We start from the raw sequence: 22,863 nt of genomic DNA, 5'->3' as shown, positions 1-22,863 counted from the left end.
GGGGAGACAAATGTACTCTTCAAAATGGCTTTATTCTGAGAGGAAGTACACAGTCGGATCAGGAAACTCACAGTGCCGTTTGGGGGGGCCAAAAAACTAAAGAAGAAACTAGAAAAGAGATGATTGAGGGGGTTTTGAGCCCAGCTCTGATGTGCGTTCTGTCAAAATACACGATCCTATCTCCAGGCTTTTGTGTCCTGCTAGCTCTGAGAGTTCACGAACCTGCAACACCGAGAATGACCCAGGCTGCAAATATTTTCAAGGCAGGGATCTAAATCTCGAGGCAATGGGGAACATTTTAGAATCCTGCACAGATGCCACTTCGCAGCAAGGTAAGGGGAAGTGACTCCCCTTGGGGGAAGGCGAGTGCCACAGGTCTCTGGATCATGCACATCTCTGCATCATGAAAAACAACTAAGATCAGGCGTGGCAGGTGCTTGTTTGGAAACCGTTGCAAGTTATTCCACACAAACCTCAACACTAAGCTCTTCTCTACACAGAGCTTCTTGCAATTTGCTCTACTTTTAGCTGAACTTCTCTTGCAAGTCAAATAAAATGCAAAACAATAAACGGCGTAATGTACCTTCCACTAAGTCAGAGCTGCAGGAAGGCCTCACTGTGCCACCGTGTACCTAGGGACGCATATATTGTCTGCCATAAGTTTTAACAATATCTCTCTTTTTGGCTTTTGTCCATGTTAAAGCTGTCACCTCCAAGCAAAACAGGAGAAACGATCAGACCATGCTTCATTCGTGTGATAAAGAAGTATCCTATTCAAGTAATGACTTATTTTTACTTATAGCCACCAACTTTCAAAGGATGTTCTAGAAAAACTTAAAGCATAATGAAAACTTGATTTCTACAAATGTCTAAAATGCCTCTTAGAATTTACCTTGCTCTACCAACCACAACTGTCTGCGCCCAGGGCTGCATGATCTCCAGGAACGAGCCATTGTCAAAGAAACCACTTAGCCACTGTCCTTTTTGACCTAAAGGGAAGGGAAAAAAATGGAAATATCAGAGGAGAGAGGAGGGAGGGAAGAAAGAGGAGAGAACATCAAAGGAGCAACTGAAACTTGCTTAAAAATGCCAACTGGAGAATGTGGCACTGTCTTTTTATTTATTTATTTTTTAATAGATTATAATACAAGGGAACATTAGACAGCTGAGCATTTGTCTGCCTTCAGCCATCATGTCTTATTTCATTTGCTAGTCTGCATAAAGACAGTAATTTATCAGCAAAAGCATCATTTATTGTTAAACGATGGGGTTCGGATAGCAAAGGGACTTTGCATGCTTTTAAATAAATAACTCTGTTTTTTTCAAGACACTACAAACATTTGTCAAAAGGCAGTAAAGTCATTAAAGATGTTTTTCAAAATGCCTATTTCTATTTTAAAACTTATCTCACATTTTTTTCTTGATGCTGCCTAATCTTTCCTTTAAAGAAAGAATGCTGAAGACATTCAGGAACCAAATGTAAAAATTTCTATGATATTTTAAAACTAGACAACACATCTGAGCATGTTTCACACATTCTTTTAGAAAAACTGAATTCTGATACCAAAAGCCTAATTGCTCCATAGAAGATACCAGATGATGCACCTCTCCCTAAACTAAAGCATGCTTTAAGAGTCACCATCCTGGACCAGACCATATGCTATCAGACCTATTCTCTTGCCCAAAGGCGGCAGCAGCTTCCTAATGCTTGAGAGAAATCAAACTGTTCCCGAAGAGAACATCACCAAGATGACTCTGCAGTTCTAAGAGAAATAAACTTTTCCTGACCCTTGCAGACAATCAGCTTCTACACTGAAGTATGAGGGCTTGATTACCCTGATCGTGCTAACTATGAACGAGTATTATCTGCCCTTTATAAAGCCAGTGCAGTACCAGACTTGGGGTTCCTCCTGCATCACAAACTCCAATATTGACAATACCTCTCCATCCCCATGTGCAACAACATATCACTTCACTAACAATCCACATATATTCCTTCAAATAAAATTCTCAGGATGACAACTACCCCCACGAGAAGCGGAGTGGCAGTTTACAATGTATTTCTCCACTTTCCACAGGTGTTTCTTAAGCAGACATGAAAGACACTAGGAACGAGTTAAGCCTCACTACGCTGACCTATGCGGTGGCATGGCACTGTTTCCACTCTCCAGACAGGAAGACCATGGCAGGAAGGTTTTCCTATATTTCAGCTTGGTCCCTACTCCAGTGAACAGGTAAGGCCACGATGAAGAGCTTCCATTTGGGCTGACTGCTGATGCTGGATTAGGGAGCGACAAGATTTGCAGACAGCTCTCTTTCTGCAGTCCTCCAGCCTGTATAAGCCGTATATCCCAAAGTTAAGGCATCGAGATACTCTACCCACCCAGACAATTACAGAAATCACAAGTCTCTGGGGGCACCTGCTTTCCACTGGGGCTTCATGAAGCTCTGCAAAAAACACCCAAACCAAAAAAAACCAAAATCCCTCCCAGCTTTACCCCTTGGCACACAGCTTCTGAGGAATGCTTTAATCTGAACAAGCACCTCTGCTTCTGCAAACCCAAGTCCAAAACCAATTAAAAGTGGAGATCCAAGCAAGCTAACCTCTGCTGACTTAAACAGGATGGAGAGTGTTTTATCAAGACCAAACTTGTAATTACTGTGTTCTACATTCCTTGCCTCTGTGGCCCCACTGTAAAATGTGACCATCCATTTCAAAATTATCTCTTTATCGTGAGCCCAAAGCTGATCGTTTAGATTCTGGCCTCGTGTCGGGCGTCAGTTTGAAGAATATCACGGCAATATCTCCTCTAATAAATGGCTTTAACTTTTCACCTAGGAGATATCTGCTTTAACTTATCACAGGGAATCATCTGCTTTCCTTAACGCTTCCACTAAATTAAAATCTGAAGTCACTCGATTTGGAAGCCAGCGTTAGCTGCACTCAGACAGCTGGATGAATTACTTGAGAGATGATGAAAAAATATTATCCAAAAACAGAAAACTTAGTTTATCACAAATCTCATTTTAGCCCCCCAAACTCATTAATAACAGCAGGCATAATGGTCACCCAGTTTGCAGCTTGTATGTACACAGGCTGCACAACCCCAAAAGCATGCATGGGGGTTCAGTGGTTTGCAGTGTTTCCAATGCAATTACTCTCCAAGATCTGCAGGAATACTGTGATTCCTTTAGCGTACAGACCCTTTGTATATGGACTCTCCTCTGAACCATAAAAAAAAAAAAATCTATAGAAGTAACTAATAATTGTATGTGTCCTCAAGCACTCGGAATTTACATGCTATTTTTGTGTATTATATTCAAATTGTTTAGAATTAATAACTTTATAAGCTCTGAAATACATTTGGATTGCAGACATAAAGCCTTGACAGTCTTGAAACAAGACGCATTATTGCATACCCCAGCCACCAATGATCTACGTACTTGGATTTGGGCGTCCAGCCAGCATCCAGCGAGGATCGTAGGGAGTCTTGGTAGGAACAAACTCTACGGTTCTGTCTATAGGATCCTTGACTTTGAGGATAGGAACAGGGCTGTATACACTCTAAGGGAAAGAGAGAAATATTCAAGGAAGTAATTCTCCTGCATGGCTTTGCACCAAACACCAGCTCTAAAGGACCCAGTCAGAGTCCTCTTTCCCCCCGCACTGCACAACCCTCCGACTGACGGGATCCCAGAACCTTGGCAAGAGCCTGAAGAAACTTCCAAGGTGCTCCATACACTCTTTTAAACCCTCCTTTGGCATCTTCTGGTATACATTGTACTTCATTTGCTCTTGAACTTCAGGCATAGCCAGCATTAGCGAGGGGTTGCAATTTAATTTTTGAAAGGTGACCAGGCCACCTGACTCATTCTATGCACTCTTTCCTGAAGGAAGGTGACCTGCCTGTTCTTGTTGCTACCTTCCTGGCTGCAGAGCAGCTTACACATATACATCAACTCCTACAAATTACTGCCTCAGAGGGGAACTTTTAGACTCTTTTCAGTAAGAGACAATCCACTGCTTACATAAAATCCTGCTGCTCAGAGCACTGAGGGCAGCATGCCAGGGGAGTGATGTGAAAGTACCCAAATGCAGTGCCAGGCTGTCCCGCATAGCAGCTCCTGCAGCACTTTAAGACAAAACCTACTTTGTTTACTTCAATACCATAATGCTTAACAGCCTTGATCATCAGCCTAAACCATTTTGCTAGGCACCATACTAACACAGAAAAAACCCACAGATACAGAGAGCCCCCCACCCCACAAAACCGCATGAACAAAGTGAATAGGTAGTGGCACCTTGCACTCTGGCAGGGCCAGGAATTACCTTTGGCATGTAGGAAAGCCACTGCAGAATCGTGTAGACTCCTTCAAAATCATCACACACAGTGCTGTGTGTCACTCCGTTGTTGTGCATTATCTGGATCCCGCCCAGCTGGTTGTTGGAGGTATAAACTTCCCGTCCAAGCACCTTTTAAAAGAAAAACAGGAAAACCATCAGTGGATGGGATGTGACCAGGAGGTGTTGGCTAAGCAGATACATACAAGCCCATCCCTGCAGCAAGTCATGATCACTTCAACACCAACGGATGGAGCAAACCACTCACAAAAGACCTTCCCAAGCCCTGTGTGCAGGTAAGATCTTATGAATAGTGATCCCCAAGGGGAAGGAAACAAGTGGGGAAACTGAGGCAGGGGGCAGTTACACAACTTGCCCTTCCCTAAGCAGCAGCAATGGAGCTGTCCAAGTCCAATGTGACCAAGTCTTCTGGGTGCTGACCCGAGCTCAGCTCAATAATTCAAAATTGCTCTGACTAAGACGACTCGTAGGGTGGACCCATTTAAACCTTTAACTGGGGAAAAAACCAACACTGTGCATAAAGACAGGTACAGCAAAGACAAAGCCCCACCAGCTCCTTAGAGAGACTGGAAAGAATAAGACTCCGACTGCTGGGCTTCTAATTCTCTTGCACAACTCCATCTCTAATCTCAGCCCAGGCACCGCAGCTCTTTTCTCATTCTCCTGCTGTCTCTTTCCATTTGCCCTCTCACTGACTGATACACTGATCTCTCGGTCACTCGGCTTTCTGCTCCACTGAGTCCATATTACTAATAACACCTCTGCCACGGCCAGTTTACCTCATGAAGGCAGGAGCACATCATTACAAAATAAACTCATAACTTTGACATTCTAGCAAATACATGCCGTTTGTTATTTTTATGGGTTGAGTCTTTCTAACAGACAGAGGGCATTACATACCTGCTTCATTTAGATCTTAAAAAAACCACCCTCAAACACACACAAACAACCTGCCCTCCCCCACCAAACAACCAGCGCAGCTCATTTTAGGAAGAAGGGCTACCCCAAGAGAGGAGCAGCCCAGAGCCCAGGGCAACCCAGTCGTTCTGGAAGGGATGCTTAGGTCTGACTTCATCCTTGTCCTGACATCCTGCAATGAGCGCTCAGGACATAACTCATCTCACCCATAGTAGAGGGGAACTCCACATTTCTCAGGATTTGACCTTTTGGGCTGAAAGTAAGAAGGTGCTAAAGGGATATGAAAATAGAAAATTTTGATCTGGTTAGAAAACTACACTGGACCAATTAGCTTTCTTCCTGCACAACATCAGTTAATCACAGCTGGGGTCAGGGAGCCACTGTGCCTATGCAGTAAAGCACAACACTACCATTTGCTAACTCCAAATTTATTTTCCTTTGGACGAGAAAAGGCCCGGTGGTTTGGCATTTCACAAAACTCAGCATTCTGCAAGCACTACATGATCCTCACAAAACTCCCCGTGAGACAGATGTCAGTTGAGGTTTATGTACAGAAGAAACCGAGGCACAGAAGTTACGCAACTAGTCTAAAAATTTAGAAGTCAATGGAAGCACTGTGGTTTTGCACAGAGATGTACCTAGGTCTCCCTTCTAAGCTCAAACACCTTCATCTTCCTCTAACAAAATCAGTGCCATGACAAGGCATGGTAGAAAAGACAGCAGCATAGATTTAGGTTCAAGGAAAAGAAAAGCACAGGCCTCCAGATACCAGGCACAAGCCTAGCTAAATGCTTTCCACAGAGGAAAATAAAAATAAAGAGGATTTAAACTCCCCATCTATGAACTAATGCAAACGTATGTACATGCAAAATGGGCCTCTGCTGCTGCTTATCCAGAGACACTGTAGACAGCTCAGGTTTACCACTGCTGACAGGCAATGAAAACAGTCTAATATACCGCCTGCTCTCGCCCTTAAATCCCTTTTTGGAGATCAAGATAAATATGCAGTTCCTTTTCCCGAGTGCTCCAGACATTTCAGTGAAGTGGCAGAGCATTGTGAGGGGCTGTGCAAATGAAATCCCTCTGTAATACTGAGCGAGCGTTGTATTTACTTGTCAGTGTTTGTCAGCAGAAGCAACGTAGTCCCAAGCTGCATTTAAAAGTTGTACCAATGAGCGCTCGCTGCCTTCATTTGTATGACATGTATGTCCACACATGTGCGCTTGCACCTGTGCTGAGGGCAGCAGGAGGGACATGTAACATGGGCACACGCAAGCTTCCGAATCATACCCTGGCTTAAGCACAGTCCAAATGCAAAGCCAGCTGCTCCACTCCCTGGTGCAGAAACCGTGCAGCCAAGGGGTTAAAGAGGCTGTCTTCCAGGGATACTGCTAGGCTGGGTGCTGGTCCCCTAACCTGCTTCTGCACGTGTGCTCTTCTGTCTTCTCAGGAACGACCAGAGTTCCTGCCAACTTGTTTCGCACATACAGCTGCAGACTGAATTGGGTGCCAGAGGTTAAAAGGCACTGAAGGGCTAGCCAGCTTATAGACAATGATCATTGGGCTTGAGAAAAAAATGAATGCAATAGCTCATCCATTCAGCTCTGCTAACCACCTCATCTCTGACCTCAGAGGACTACATTTTTAAAGGCTGACAAGTAATTCAATCTCCAATTAACAATCTTAAATGGTGCAATGCATATTGCTGTATAAATGTTTCTGCAAGAAAATATCCAAGGGTGAAAGAGAATACATCTGCTGGAGAAGACCAAAACTGATGCTTCTGCAATTAAAGAATTCAGATATTCCTCAATAAGACACACGGTCAGCAGAGACAAGAGTGGATTTAGACATGTTGCTAAATCAGTTAGACAAGTAATGCTAGAAGCAAACTCGTGGGAGAAGAAAGTGCACAGGATTAAACCCTGTATCTGATATGACCAGGATCTGTCAAAATGGTAAACTTCAAACCCTGAGAGTCTGGGTCTGCCAGGGAGGTACACCAAATCACAAAAAGCAAGAGGTTAAGAAGTGAAAGTAGCATTAGCCCAAGGCTTACAGAAGGCATCTGTTTAATGACCAAACACATGCACGGAAGGGTTAAGTTTGCAAAGCAGGCCCTTCCTAGCAGAAAGGTTATTAGCACTCCAGGGAACAAAGATGCAGCTATCAGAGTCAGCTGCCACAGACCAGAGATCAAGAAAGGTCCAGCAAGAAGAGTGGGAAGGAACAGGTTCTGGGATTTTAAAGCTGAGATACACAATACATATATACCTGAATATTGGCAATATTTGACCTCTGATCTTGTCTTAATCCGATGGCAAAAAGGGACAAAAAAGAGCAGCCATGAACAGCAAAGCACCAGACAGTAAGCTTCTGGCACCAGAAAATTGGCTTTAAATTAAAATTTTTTCCACCCCATGAAAGCTCAGAAACCCAGAAACCATGTTTCTGTCCACTGGAGTTTGACATGCTACCAGTCAAAGGAAGCTGCTGCGAGTGACTCGCCCCACACAGAGATGCTAAACTTACCCTTTCTGAAGTCACTAGTGAGGACCCCTCACTTCTGTTACTACTCCTTTCCTGCACATTATCCCAGTGCCTTTGCATTTTGGATATAATTTCTTTTTTCCAACTCAGCTGCAGCCGGTCTGACTTTTGGACTGAGGTGCAGCGAGTGCTTCCTCCCTCCACTGGAATGTGTTAGCAAACAGGTCTGCTTTCCCTTCTACCAGCAGTCTTTCCCTTGCTGCCCCTTCAAGCACTAGCATTAACCATAACCAATAAAGCAGGACTGCCACCACCTACTCCTCGAGCATTTGATGCCAAACAGCCTCCCGGTCACTAGGGACCCAGGTCGCATTTGGATGAGCCGCTTAGTCCCCCCTTCCTTTGCTCCTGAAGACAAACCTTTCAAGTGTGCAGAAAGCAGTGCATTTAACAGGGTACACAGGACAAAATGCCTCCTCTGTGCCCCCATCTCAACAGAAGGATGAGGACATCAGTGAAGTGCTCAGAAGGCAATGCTAGTTCTAGAACTGCACGTGTTAAAGCTCAGCCCGTGATTGCAAGAACACACACTATTTTCCAGATAATGCAACATTTGATACCCCATGCTTACAAAATACACGGGCAGTATTGTCAACACTTACTTCATTTGGTCCTCCAAAAGCCACTCTCCCTACCGTAATGGGAAACCGCATTTCCTTTTACTCCAGCGGATCTTTTGGAAAGTACAAAGGAGAGCCAGGACTCTAGCAGCCTTTTCAGCCTTTAAAAGGCTGTCTTCAACAGGTTTATAGGCATGTCATATGCATATTAATCATTTTCTAGCACTCAAACCCATGATGACCAGCTGCTTTCTCTGTGCTCCTTTTCAGAAACTGAGCTGCTAGTTAGTTGAGACATTCACTGCAAAGCTGGTTTGGCTGCAAACTTGATTGGCTCATATGTTTCATCAAAGATGAAAGATCTGAAAAAATGACAGCAGAGGGCTTGAATGGGAATCATTATGTAACATAAGTGCTGTTATTATTCAGAGCATATCATGTGTTTATATCAAATATAAGTGCCAGATTTTTATCCGAATAATTTCAATAATTGCAATTCCCATCCCACCATTTATATTATCTGCCAGAAACCTGAAGCAGAAAAGGCACATGCACATACTATAAATAGCCTATTTTTCATAAACAGGCAGAAACGATCAGAACGAACGTCTCATCAGAAAACACAATGTAGGAACTTAAAACCTGACTGTTATTATGTGCAGTCAAGCCTCAACAGATCTTAGAGTGTTCATTTCTATCACTCAGCTTTTCCCCCACACATATCATGTCATTAGAGGGTAAAATAGCAGCAATGCCAAAGAGGAGAACCACGCCGAGGTAGGATACCAGCAAGAGCCGTGCTCCTGAACAGACCTGTTCCCGAGCCTTTAGCCTATTCGCATGGCGGCGCGAGCGCAGACACCTCCTCTCTGCCTGGAGACGGACTGCACTTCTTGCATTTCTAATCTATGAATGTGTGCAGTTCCCGCACTTTTAATTTACGAGCGTTCGGTGGGGGACCCTTCTGACTTGGGAACATATTGGCTCGGTCTAATGCTTGGAGATTATTAAAGTCAGAGCTATACTCCACTATCAAGTCTACAGATCTTTTATTTAGAAGATATGGTGCTCTAAATGCACAAAGAGCTCCCCGTCACCTTCACATTAAAGCCCCTAGTGCCTGGTAAATGGAATTATATAGCTGTCATCTCCTTTCCCCAAAGTTTTAAGAGTACAATGGGCTCATTTTTTCACACTCCATCCCAGCTTCAGAACTAAGAGACCTACTTTGTATTGATTTAAAGTCTCAGAAATAAATAAACCTGCTTCACCAATGTGATTCACAAGAAATTCATGATACACTATTGCATGATATATTTCAAGCTGTGGCTCCAGCTCTTTTTTTCCTTTGGTGAGTGATGGGGGAGGTGGGAGGTAGGGGGAGGTGAGGGGGAAGCTGACAGCCTGATGGTTATTGGAGATGGCTACTGACTGCAAATCCAGAAGCAGGTCTTGCTGGTGGAGTCTTTTTCTTGCTTTAATTTGGTGAGATCAGAGGGGGAAGGGGAAAAAGCAATTGCACTTCACCTCGGAGGCAGCAGGGGAAGATGCATCCAGATGGACACTGCAACTGCAGCTGGCCTTTCTACACTACCTTCTGCCTGAAGATCCCCAAGCACCTTACCAATACAAAGGCAGCAGGGCTCCACAGCTGATCAGATACAGAAGAGGCATTCTCTCTGTTTGCAGATGGCAACACGAAGCGTTATTGGGAGAAAACGGGTTTTCCATCTTGCAATAAGTGATGAAGATTTTTTAACATTTCTGGATTGCAACAGAAAATCAAATTTTGCAATCTTGAGATCTGAACAAATATCAGAGAGGGTCAAGATGTTTGCTTTTAACTTCTGAAATATCTGTTGTAGGTATTAGAAATAAAAATTAATTTGGAAAGAAAAGTCAGTTGGGGGGGGGAAAAAACCCAACCCAAAACTTTTCATTTGACGAAAAAAATTCCAAATGAGAAATTCATCAAAACTGATACTTTTTCCTGAAGAGTTCCAGTTTCAGTGAACTGGCATTTTCAAATGAAAAATGTCTTGTCAAAAAATTCCTGCCTAGCTCTCCTTTCACAGTGTAGGGAGACTGCATGTTTTGCTCAAGGTCACTCCATCAGTCAGTGGTAAATCAAAAGGACTCAATATACTTTGCAAACTAAAATTACAGCCCCCTATTCTACATGGTGCAAACACTCATAAATCCCATCTGTCTCAGTTAGGGGTTCCCTAATCTAGACACTAGCCCTATGAACAATATTAATGATTGTCTCCATGATACTTAAAGAACTTGTTTTGGTCATTCCCTTGGTCACCTTCTGGACCCCAACAGAACCTCTTAGTCAGAGACCATCCAAGGGGACAGGCTGCAGTGCAGGTACCTCTTTCAACCATGACAGTGAAACTTTGCTTGCTTTGCAGTGTGGGTTTAGGCTTAATCATGAGATATGTGACAATTCCCCAATGCCCTTCCTATAGTTCCCACTCCTGTGTCCAGACTGGCAGATAAATTCTCCACAATTCACTGCAGAAAAGACCCACAGGCAGGTCACCCTGACGTCCTCCTAGTGACACCCTAAGAGAGGGGTGGTCAGGACCAGTTATTCTGGGACATGTTTGAAAAGTGCCGCCTTCTGTTGAGCTCCAGTGGAACATCAGGTACCAGAGTTAACACTCCAGTAATAACATACCCGGCAGAATCGCCAGGAACTGGGATACAGTTCTGGTTACATGAAACATATATAGGGTTTAGAATATATACGAGTTTCCCTGGAAGGTACAGGAAGGGATTTAGATAGGCAGAATATGGGCCACTATGCTGAACTCCTCTTTAGCAGGAATAAATACACACACAGCCCCCACAGCACAGGCACCATCCACATAGATAAAGTGATCAAGATCCATATTAAAAATGATAGAAGGAGGGAGAAAAAAAAAAAGTCAACAGAAATCTATTAGACTTTCTTCCCTAAGCAAACATAAAGGGACTGATAATGCGATGCCTGGAACGTAAATTGTCTCTAATGGGAACAATACACAAATATCACCACTTAAAGAAGGGCAATTAAAAATAAAATGTAGAAATGGAAGGTGGTGTTTGTTTATTTGCACTCGCCTGAAGTCCAGGCATCCATCCTGCTTATATTAATTTCTCCACACAGAGCAAAGACCTTTGTGTTACCAGGACTGCCACCAACCAGACACTCCCAGCAGCTAATGCCTCTCACTGGAGTTAAAAGAAATGAATTCTGCTCTCTTCTTATCGCCAAATATGGCTAAACTGAGACTGACTCTTACAAGAGCTCTATTCTGATCTTGGTTCTCAAAGCAGACTGGCTTTGTTGGGGTGTGAGCAATGGTGACCTATGCCAGGCAGACCTCTAACAGCACCGAGGTCCTGCATCGGTTCTAAGAGAGCTGAAGAAACCAACCTCCACCCACGAAGCCACCCTTGCTCTCACCACATCATCTGCCATAAACACCCACGGCACAGCAGAGCGGCCCCTCCTGCTTCCCCCACCGCTGGAGCCAAGAGCGGGGTAACCTTGGTGAGATCCACGAGAGGAACTGACTGACGGTTAATGCTGTTGAAGTGTCAATTTCTGTTTGACATTTTCTAGACCCTCTTTGATTAGCATTCTCAAACACCCTGCGCCCATACGTATCTTCCTAATAGTCTTGCTGTGCCACTACAGAAAGATTCATATCATGCATTAATAATTATAATGCTTCTTTGAATGACAGGGATGGCACTTGCTGTTCTAACTCACATGATTGCTCTCACATGATTGCTTTGATCTAATCCCAAGACTGGAGTCATCTTGAGCAGATGCCTTGAATCTCTGCCTTGAGATTCTGCCTATCTATATCTGCCTATCCCTGCCTTGAATCTCAAAAAAAGAGCTTTCCATGTTCTGTATTTTACAGTAAAACTCCCAAACAGCACCCGTCTCACAGGGCTTCTATTTATTTTTCCAGATTGTGAAAATGAAGGGTAAATATTACTGCTTGCGATACTGAAGACCGATCGCTCACACAAGACAGACTGACAGACTGTGTAAGCTTCCTATTCCTCCCACCAGAGCTCCTCCAGCGAGCCTCAGACCTGACCCAGCAGCCTCTCCCATGGCCACAGCACCCCCGAGCAGCTCTGCCTGCTCCTCCCAAGCCCTGATCTGTTGTCTCACCCCGTTATTTGAGTCCCAGGACACCCAACAAGTTCTGCAGCTTCCCGCAGCCACAACCTGCAAACATCGAGTCAGTGCCAGGCTGCTTTAGCACGGAGACCGAATGACATCCCGACAAGCAGGCAGGGTACGTCCACCCCGTCAGTCAGAAGATGCTGAAGAGCGACCAACGTCAGAGAGCCATGGTGGCCGAAATGCCTCAAAATAAACTTGTCTCACTGAGCAACTTACCAGCCGGGGATAACCCCCATCCCAGCGAGCTGGTTTCAAGCTGGCTCGCGTATACGCTGCTCCTCTGCCTGCCGTGTGGATGTTCACAGTTCAGCTGCAGTCCTACCCCAGATCTACACCAAGGAAACCGTGTACCTCCTCAAAAGCAGCCACACTGGTCTCAGTTCTGGCTTTGACGGTCAGTACAATTCAGGGCTGAATTTAAAATACAAGGATATTCTCTTCTGGCCTCGTGCAAAGGGCCTGTTGGGGTGTTGGTTTTTAAATGCAGATTGTCAAAACGATCCTTGCAGCAATTATGGTCTGTTGTATCAACAAGTCCTCAGGGACTCATCCACAGTCACGTGATTGACACATACACTACGCGATCCTGACACAGTATGGCACTGATCATGTTAACATCTTTACCATGCCCAAGCAGTGTCTCCATTAATGAAAGATATACTCAAGAAAGGTCATTGGACAATTGCTGGTACTAGGCTTAGAAGTTTCTTAGATATTTACATACTGCATTAGCAAGCCATCAAGTTTCCACTAATCAGTTCACCTCACAAACACCCCTCTTAAAGCTGTTCTTCAGAAATGTTTTCTCCCCCTAAAAAACACCAATTCGCAGTGCCAGAAATAGTGCATTACTAATCTGGTAAATTGGTTCCTGAGCTCTTTCAGGTCTAGAATAGGTCATACGAGCAGATGCATTGTTTAAATTACGGTCATTCTGAAGGCAAAAACTTCCACAGAAAGAAATCCTGAGGATGGGCTTACCTACCCTGCCAACACACCACTGACAGCAGGTACTTTCCACCTGATGAGCTCAAAACGCATTGCAAATACAAATGAACTAAAGTTTCAAGACCAAGCTGTCAGCAGGTAACTGCCGTTATACCCATTCTGATCAAAAATGTCAGACCACAACCAGGCAGGCAGTTGGCTGCAGACTGGGAAATGAAGCCCAGAGTTCTGCTTTTGAACTGTGCTTCAAACATTTCATATTTTAGTGGTTTCTAACCCTTCATCTTCACTGCCTCTTTCCCTACATGGACATATACCCCTGGCAGGTGGTACTTGTCAAGCTCACGCTTGGCTGTTCTTGACAAACCAGGCCAACAGCATGGTGCCATGGGGCCCCAGCGATGAGCACACCGGAGGACAGGTTGAGGGCCTGATCCATCATTCAGGCAGGTCAAGCCTGGAGAGCTTGGGGGAAAATAAAGCTAAACATGAGGGAGAGGAAACAGAAGAGTCTGCTGGTTAGATTCTTCCCTCCACCTCCAGAAGTGACGACCACTTCAGATGTCCTATTGTGAAGTGCAGTGTGTGGGACAGTTCTTCATCATCACTCAGAAAATGAACTGTTTGAGATACCAGGTTGAACTTCTATATAATGAACTGATGTGTATCAAGTTAGTAGTGGTTCCTGAAAATCTCTGCTAAACCTGCCTTCCCTTAGAAAAAGCCTAGAACATGTATCTGTAAAGAAAATGTGATTGAAAGCCACTATTTGTTTACATTAACAAAACAGCCTTAAAGACAGGATTTCTTTTAAACACAAAAGACAAGGAGGAGCAAACTAATTAAAAATAGGACAGCAACAGACTTGGGAACATCCTTATAAGGACTGAAATTAAATGTAGTCCTGGAACCTTGAACCATATAAGCAATGCATAAATTGGGAGTGCTGGGCTCTTCAGTCTTACTTCTATTAAAAAGAAAACTAACAGAAATTAACCTGTTAGTGCATGGCGGCAGCACGTCACCTATCTCATATGAAATCGCACCATGTTTAGGTTATGACGAGGAAAGGGAGTTCAGGGAGGTGGAGGAAGGTATGGGGGTGGAAAAAGGGGGAGGCAGGGAAAGTTAAAAAAAAAAAATCTCTGCCTCAGCAAAAGTTTTCATTAAAATTTTAGACAAATGATCTCTGTGTCCTTCTCCCATGCTGCCTGGGGCTCCATGCTATTTCTATGCAAATAACAACCTCGTGGTTTATATCTTATTATTTCCACCGGAGCTGCGGCGACATGACCCGAGACGTGTGTGAGGTAGACAGCGAAAGAGAGAGAGGGAGAGAAAGAGAGGGAGAGGGAGGGAGAGAGATGGAGTGGCTGCTCGCTGAAGTGTGAAAAAATATTGTCAGGAGTGAGCAGCAAGAACAAAAAAAAAATTGCAGGGATAACGTGTTTATTTCAGCCCCTCTCCCCATGTGAACCAGCATCTTTTAAAATTCATTGGGCATCAGGCGATCATGCACAATCCATCTGCTTTCACTTTATCATTTGCATTTCATGCCTCCTGGCTTTTGATGTGCTGATACTTTGATGCAGTCAGGAGACGCGCATTATCATTATTTCAATTTTCAGGGGGGTCAGCGGGCTCAGCACAGGCGCGCGCACACACTCACAGGAGAGGAATGAAATGTCATTTCCACCTCTCCACCCCCTGCTGAAATGCAATGGTGAAGACAAAAGGGGTACAGATGAAATGCAGCCCTGGTGCCCCACATACAGAGCACTGTCCCCATCACAGAGCATCACACCTTTTCCCCAGGTCCTTCCCTTGCCTGTCGGTCCGGACTATAAACAAAGACAGCTTAATCAGGAGCAGAGGGAAACCTTGTACAGCTCTTGTGCAGTTTCTTGTCACCCCTGACAGGCAATGGGGCTGAGAGAATCCTTAAACCTGCCTGATATCAGGTGTCTTACAGTGATATGCCTCTCTACTTACAAAGCAGTGACACGGATGCAGTGAACAGCCAGCATGTGATTAGTCAACCTCCAGAATCAAACATTAGCTTCAGCTAAAAATGATATTGACCTTGAGCTCATCATCTAAGTTATAGGTTACAGTCTGGTTTTGGCAGCTGGACCTTTCCCTCTACACCTAAACCCTCAGGCTGGTTTTACATAATGATAATGAACAAGACCAGCAACAGATCTGCTGGCACGTAATGTTTGTCACAGTCCCCCTCTGCTCCCCCTGTAAATTAAAAAGAATCCAGTATTTCATGGGGGGAATTAAAAAAAAAAAAAAAAAAAAATCAAACAACTTTCCAGAAAAAACCTCACTGCTCTCTGAAAGCCTAATTGTCTCCATTGCTGCAGAAACATTTTTGCACTGCACATTCTCTTCTTGCAGAGAGAAGACATTTTGAAGACGACGTGTATGCAGACACAAGACTACGTGTAAGCTTTGTACAGCATCCTCTATGAAGACAGTAATTAAAAGTCAGCAATGAAAAAAATTGTCCCGCATCTCTGACACCTCATTGGGAAAAGATAAAGGAATATTTACATGCAACTGTGTTAGAAAACATTCACTTCCAACTGTCATGCAAGGTAGCAGTTTCCATTTATTTATGTTTGTTTCAGTCATGATCTTTCCTCAAGACTCTGCCAGTTGGATGGGTGACCTTCTAATTCCCACAAAGTAAAGCACTGACTTTGCTGCACAGGGCTCTTCTCACCATCTAATCCAAGGGAACAAGAAGCAAGACTCTTCTGGAGTCTTATTGACACGAATGAACAAGAACACATCATATATCATGTCCAAATAGCCTCTGCATTCCTACAAGGGAAGACTTTGCTTAATTGGCCCCTGGCCGACAGAGACCTGACTTCTAGCCAGAAGAAAATTCAAACTGTCCATCTAAATTCAAGGGACAAGTGTTTAACAGTTTCCATATAAGAACAGGGAGACAGAGGATAAGTCTGAAATAGATACTGCCTCCATAGCAGGATGATGCAAATGCATTAGCATTCACCATTTGCTTTACACCCTTCTTAAGGTCTCAACTGGACTGAGCTTGGCCATTTCACATTAGTACTGGACATCATTTCACTACTTCAGACATACTTCTGGGACACGATTATAGCTGGATCCATTCAAGAAGCTCTGACCAGAACTGCAGGGACTGGAAAATGAAGATCATATGAACTAGCAAGACACATCACACAACATCCAGGAGTGAGTCGGAATTCCCAGTCTCCCAATATTCAAGGACAGGTAAACTTCTTGTTGGGTCTGGGCTTAGCTGTCCTACTGGGAAAGCTGGACAGGATGCAATAGGTTCCTCCTTTGCCTGACCTTTAGGCAGGCAGAGGTTCAGTGCCTACATAAAAATATATGCCTTTCCAACAGAGCAGGCAGGGAGGAGAGAAAAGGACACATGGGATTATTCAGCCCACTGAAATTCTTGGGATGGGATAAGTCACCCCCCAGAAAGCATCTCCTTCTGCCTACACCTGCTGACAGATGTCAGGTGCTTAATTTAGACTAAATCCTTAGTTTTTAACTGCTTAAAATTTAGCAAGATTAATCTAGTCCTATAAAAACAAACATTCACTCCACGGGTAGAGAGTGCAGTTAAACCTGGAAAGAAGAGAGCAGAAGAGAAGGACTAAACAGACCGGCCCTGCCATCTGGGAAACTCTGCAGGGCCCCGATCCCCAACAAATGACAGCTGGAACCAGGCAACTTACTCCACTTCAGCAAGCACTAAACTGACTCAATTTCTTTTTAAAGGATGGGTCTTCAAATGCCTCTTTTCCTTCCATTGATGCAGGTGTGTGTGATGTGTGTAAGAGATCTAACTGAAGGTGCTGCATCCTAGGGTTGATAGGATCAATGCTTCATTTTCTGCAGAGCCCCCTTTATTCAGGGGAATAATTCAACAACAGACTATTTTCCTTTTATCTCCCATTGTCAGGCAGGCACTCCTTGAAACGCAGCTTGCGATGAAGCACAACCACCCCAGGTGCTGGAGAGTGCCTGAGAACAAAGCTGCACAATGGGGAAGGGCACTTGCGCCCACACAATCCTAACTCCCACGTAAACAAAGCCCTTAGTAAGAGGGACAAGAGAGGAGTCGGCTGTGAGCCGTGTCTGCTACAGACAAGGAGCCAGAGGCTGTGATATTAATAGGCTTGGGGCAGCAAGGGAGAAAAACCGCCTCTGGTGGGGAAAAAAAAAGAAGAGCCACTTTAGTAGTGAAAGCAGTAAGTTTTCTTACAGCCCGAGTTATTCCTCCCTGCCCCCAAAGCTGAGATTTCCAGCAGGTCTGACCCCTGGAAAATCACCATCCACACACTCTTTCTCAGGCTTCAGTGCTCCCCCAGTATTAATGCAATGCTGTGGATGGCTGAAAGTTCAGGGTGATTCTGGCCTGTGTATTTTGAAACACAGTCTTCCAGACACTGGCGACAGCCCTGTTTCCTCTATCACAGTACACAGTGGGTGGGAGAAGATGCTGCCCAGTTGGTGGGCTTCTCCACTTCTGTCATTTAGTCACTGCACACAACCTATGTTAAAAGCTACTTCTCCTTCTTCCCCTTCACCTGGTTCATGCTCAAGCCCTTAAATCTGCAGTTCTGCCTAGGTCCCCTGCCAATCTCCAACCAGGGTGCCTGGAATAGTGCCCCTGGCTGTCAATACGACGTTCTTGTCAAGAAAAACAGGTGCATGAAAGGACTGCTTTCTGACCAGAAAGAAAAGAAAAAGACTGCAAAGTCATGAAAGTTTCACAGCTGCTGCCCTGTGTCCATTCTCCTCCTTGACTGGGAGGAGCCCAAGACAGGAGAAAGCAAAAGGGACCAAGCACAATGACAGGTATAGTGGTGGCAGCAGCTTGAGCCTCCGGCAGAACTCACAGAAACACCAACTCAATTCACATAGCTCTAAAGACTGAAATGCAAAGACTTACTTTGTTGAGGGCTCCACAGCCAGTCAGGATTATATGAGAGTTCTCAACCTGGATAGTCCTCTGACCTAGCCGAACAAGGTAAGCCCCAATTCCAATTGCCCGACATGTAACCTTAAAAAAAGAAAAAAAAAGAAATCACATTGATTTCTGTCTTACCACACAGCCAAAACCTATTGATTCAAACATCTAGATAAAACTAGGCATGTTTGTATTACAAGGCTATAAAATCTACTCTCACTGCAAAACTCCAGAATATATTTTTTTGTAAAACACAGTATCTGAACATATGTGTATTTTATTTAAAAAAAGAGAAGCAGTAACTTACAGACTGAGCAAACATGAAGCCAAATAACTGTTTTCTGAAAGTGTTTTAAATTTAGTCTGAAAGGGACCCAGCCCTGTAATGGTGCCAGTAGCGTTGCTCAAAGCCTACAAGAGCCAATTTACATCAACCAGAAGTCTGATCCCAGGTGTACCTTCTGGGTATCACTGCAGGATTTTTAGCTGAAACAGACAATACAGTTTGAAGAATAGAAAGCAATGGGGGATTACCAAGTTGATGGTGATAATACTCTCATAGGCTAAAGACGATTCTCCAGCAATCATGCCAGATCCTCTGAGGTTCTCTACTCCAAGTCCGTCTTCCTTTCCGATAATATCTGTTATCTTATACCTGAGGGAGACACATACAGCCTTTGAGTCACAAGGTCCAGCGATTTGCTGAATCAGTTTGCTACGAAGAAAATGAAAAGTGACTAAATATCATTAAGGCTCCAAAGAGTAATGTGCGTAAAACCCAGCCAGGACCTGTACATGGGGTCATTCTGCAGCCTTGTTGAACACCATGGAATAGTCCTACATATGAGCAGCCAAAGCAGCACTGCAAAGAGGAAATGCCAAGGGAGAGGAATGCCCGTGAAAAGTGTTCTTCTATCATTCCCACAGGACGTGAGGAGCCGGCTGATTATAGGAAAAAGGGCAAGAAAGGAAGAGAATGCAGTCAAAAGGAGAAAGAAATAGAACAAGAGATTATAATGAGGCACTTACCTTTTCTTTAGTTTCTTCTTTCATGCCTTCCTTCCCCAGCACGGTCCCTTCTTACTCAGCGCTCTCAAACTGGCTTCTATCTTTTCCACTAGGCCCTTGCTAAGCAAAGTACTTGAGCATGTGCTTAAGTGCTTCACTGAAGAGAGCTACTAGCTTCCCCACCACACACACATCCACACACACATCCCCACACCCAGCACCATCCTTTTGTTCTTTCAGAGCTTGTCAGTCTGCAAACTAGGCTCTTCTTTTCTTCCTAAGTACATCCTCCTCCCTCTGCCCAGGAGCACCATTAGAGCTGCAGTCTAGCTCTGAAAGCTTCTTTGCACCTCATTTTCAGATATGCTGCCTTTAGGATGCAGCGGGAAGATGCAGACACCTAGAGTAGACCGTGTGTGGAAAACCATAGGCTATAAGGCAGTTTAGTGCAATCACTGCAGCCCAACGCTTCAAAATGCAAGGAGGGCTTAGTCTTCACTCAAGAATTCTTTTATCCTTTCTACGGAATCTAGCAGAAAAGTAATTTTCAAAATTTAGCCTGCAAGTGTTTGGGCAAGAACCATTGTCCTGGTCATGCAGTGCTTACCACTGCAGGACCCTCAGTAATGACTTGGGCCTCTAGGCAGTAGGAGTCAACACAGCACTACCTCAAACAAGGCATGCCATGATACAACTTTTAACTTTCTTGTTCCATGCTCTGACCGCACACAGCTATGGCTTTCTACATAGCTGGATCCTAAAGAATGCCCTAGCTGAAGACAAGGACATGACAGGCATCACCTCGTATACCCAAGGATGAACAGAAAGCTTTTCATTCTGACCTGTCTGTGCTTACCTGGACTCTCCATTGTCCTCCACATGTTCACAGTGAACTGAGTTCAGGGCACTGACTTTCTTATAGTCTTGAGGAGTCAGGTACAAGTATTTGTATCCCTGCAGGGAAAAACAGTTCATTCATCTCATTCCCACCCGTAGTCCCTTCCCGATCCCTAATAAACCCTTCCAAAAAGAAAGTTTCAAGAGAGCAGAATTTAATTCCAGATAGTGATAGGAACATCCTCCCATAATGTCAGAGCTCCAGCTGACATCACTGAAAGCCAGGGATGTTTTCAACATTTAGCACTAACTCATTGTGGATGCCAATCCTGCTGCCTGAGAGATCCAATACCAAGGAGAACTTTGGACTGAACAGTCTGTCAAATGTTTACCCTCACCTCTATTACAAGAGGCAGTGTAAAAATAAGATTATTTTGTGAGCTATTGCAGAGCTTCACCTCCGATTCCTGTGCCTCCTTTACCTTGTATGGGTCATCTGGGTCTTCCCAAGCTACATGGAACATGTGCCGAATCTCCTCAGCCAAACCAATCCTGGCTCCACTGTTGGCAGCCACGTAGATACGGGGGATGCCATGTGTTCGAGCAAGCTCTGAAGCCCTCAGGAACAGCATGTCCTCTTGAGGCCCAAAAGAACCTATTCGGTATGTAATGTCATTGCCAATGACAATGATATCACGGCCTTCTGGATACTCAGGGGTCTTCAGAGTCATCTTCCAGGCCACCATCCCAATCTGCAATCGAAGAGCAGAGAACAAAAACTAAATGCGTATCTTCAAGATGTGAAAGACAGGAATCACGCAGGCGCCGTTTTTCTTATGTGTGTTGCACTTTGTACATTTTCTTCGGGAACTCGGATAACAGCAGCTCTGATACGCACTGCCAGTGTAGAGCACAGCTGGCAGGACTTGATCCTTTCCACACTCACTGGAGCACATCCTCCATTGCTCTCTTCCCACCCAAGACATTAATATTGGCCCTCCCTCTCCCCATTCAGGGATTTGTCACAGGTCCAAAACACATTCTGCAAACGCCGCTCTCGCAGGGCGCTGCATTTATTCCATGTGCCAGAGCTCACAGGGTGAGGATGGATGTGCTGCTGTACAGGGCTCCTGACCATCTGCTTAAGCTACCCAGATATCACCCCAGAACCTCATCACCCTGGTTCTCTCTCACCCTGCTCTCATTTTAATAATCCTTTTATTTCGTAGCTACCTCCATTTTTTTCTGTCCTTCCTTTCATTTCTTTGGCTCTTCCCTTTTTCCCTCCCAAATACTGCAGCAGTTTCTTTCCAAACCTGCCTGGATAAGTAATGCTTTTTGCTGCATATTTTTCTTTTTAAAATCACCGGATGATCTCTTCTGGCCCATCTTATGGAGATCAGCAACATCTGTACCCTGCATCTCCCATCTCTCAGCTGCTGCATATCACTGCACTAGGGAGTTGGCCATCCTGGAATGCCATTAACAGACGGAAATAGCAGTGCCCCTTGAAAGCCACATGCATCACCCAGTCTCCGCTTGCCCAAGGATCATAAGCTCTGAGTACACATTCCTCAAGCCGATTGCACATCCTCTGCAATCAGGAGGGTTGAAACTCTCATTGTGGAGACTGTGAATTCTGAACATGATGAACTAAAGCGGAAGGGGGAGAGGGGAGAAGCAGCAGATAGATATGTGCCATTTAATCCAAATCAAAATGGCACAATACACAGTTGAGATCCAATCAGCATCTGCAATAAGATATGCCATAATAGGCTCATTAAAAAAAATAAAAAGGCAGAGGAATTAATCAAAGGGTCACTGGAAGTAAAGCAGGCAGCAATCCAAAAATATTACAACTGGCTACTGGCAGATCCTTCCCTTACACCTCCCCTTTAGAGAGCTGAGATTGCAAGTTAACAGAATGATGGTGTTTCAGTTCACCTTCTCCTTGGTCTCAGTTTCATCCACTGCTATTTTGACTGATACATCGTAAGGGATTAATCTGTTTGCCTCTGAATATTTGCAGACTTACAGTTACATCTTAGCATCCAACTGCAGTGTTTGGAAGAGAGAGATACTGCAGCAGTTTCAAAGACAGGAGCGTAAATCCCTAAAAGTCAGTGGGACGCTTTGTTAAAATACTAGTATTATTGCCAAATTAAAGGGAAAAGTTGTAATGCTGTAAAACAAGTGGGTGCAGCTGTTGGTCAGGCACACAGAGCAGAAGTGTGTGCAAAGAGACCAGGGTCACACAGAGAACCAGTCCAGAGTCTGGTAAAGCAACCTAATTCATCCCAGACAAACCTACACAGCCAGAGGGGTTCCTTGGACTTCTGCTCTTCTACTGCTGGACTTTCATAGCAGAAAAAGGAAGAATAAAGGTGAAAAAAGAAGAAAAAAAGTAAGCTTTGTCCTTCAGACCTGACTGTTGCAGGAAAAGAGATGCCAGGGGCTGGATAGTGTGTCTCTATTCTAACTCTCAACTGTGGGCAAG

At 44.4% G+C, this 22,863-nt stretch overlaps 1 protein-coding gene across 9 annotated transcripts in view; it reads right to left on the bottom strand.

The window, feature by feature from the left end:
• The window catches only part of ACACA (acetyl-CoA carboxylase alpha), a 141,093-nt gene that overhangs the window by 30,674 nt on the left and 87,556 nt on the right, over positions 1-22,863 (bottom strand). For all 9 annotated transcript variants that reach the window (XM_052804410.1, XM_052804416.1, XM_052804417.1 and 6 more), the window contains 7 exons: positions 20,849-21,118; positions 20,386-20,483; positions 19,056-19,176; positions 18,504-18,614; positions 4,331-4,474; positions 3,445-3,565; positions 893-989 (listed from right to left, as the gene is read on the bottom strand). In XM_052804410.1, coding sequence (XP_052660370.1) covers positions 893-989; positions 3,445-3,565; positions 4,331-4,474; positions 18,504-18,614; positions 19,056-19,176; positions 20,386-20,483; positions 20,849-21,118 — 962 coding nt within the window. The remainder of the gene's footprint in view (positions 1-892; positions 990-3,444; positions 3,566-4,330; positions 4,475-18,503; positions 18,615-19,055; positions 19,177-20,385; positions 20,484-20,848; positions 21,119-22,863) is intronic.

The sequence above is a fragment of the Harpia harpyja genome, chromosome 12, assembly GCF_026419915.1.
Source record: "Harpia harpyja isolate bHarHar1 chromosome 12, bHarHar1 primary haplotype, whole genome shotgun sequence".
NCBI classification, from domain to species: domain Eukaryota; kingdom Metazoa; phylum Chordata; class Aves; order Accipitriformes; family Accipitridae; genus Harpia; species Harpia harpyja.
This window is presented reverse-complemented; position numbering and strand designations above follow the sequence as displayed.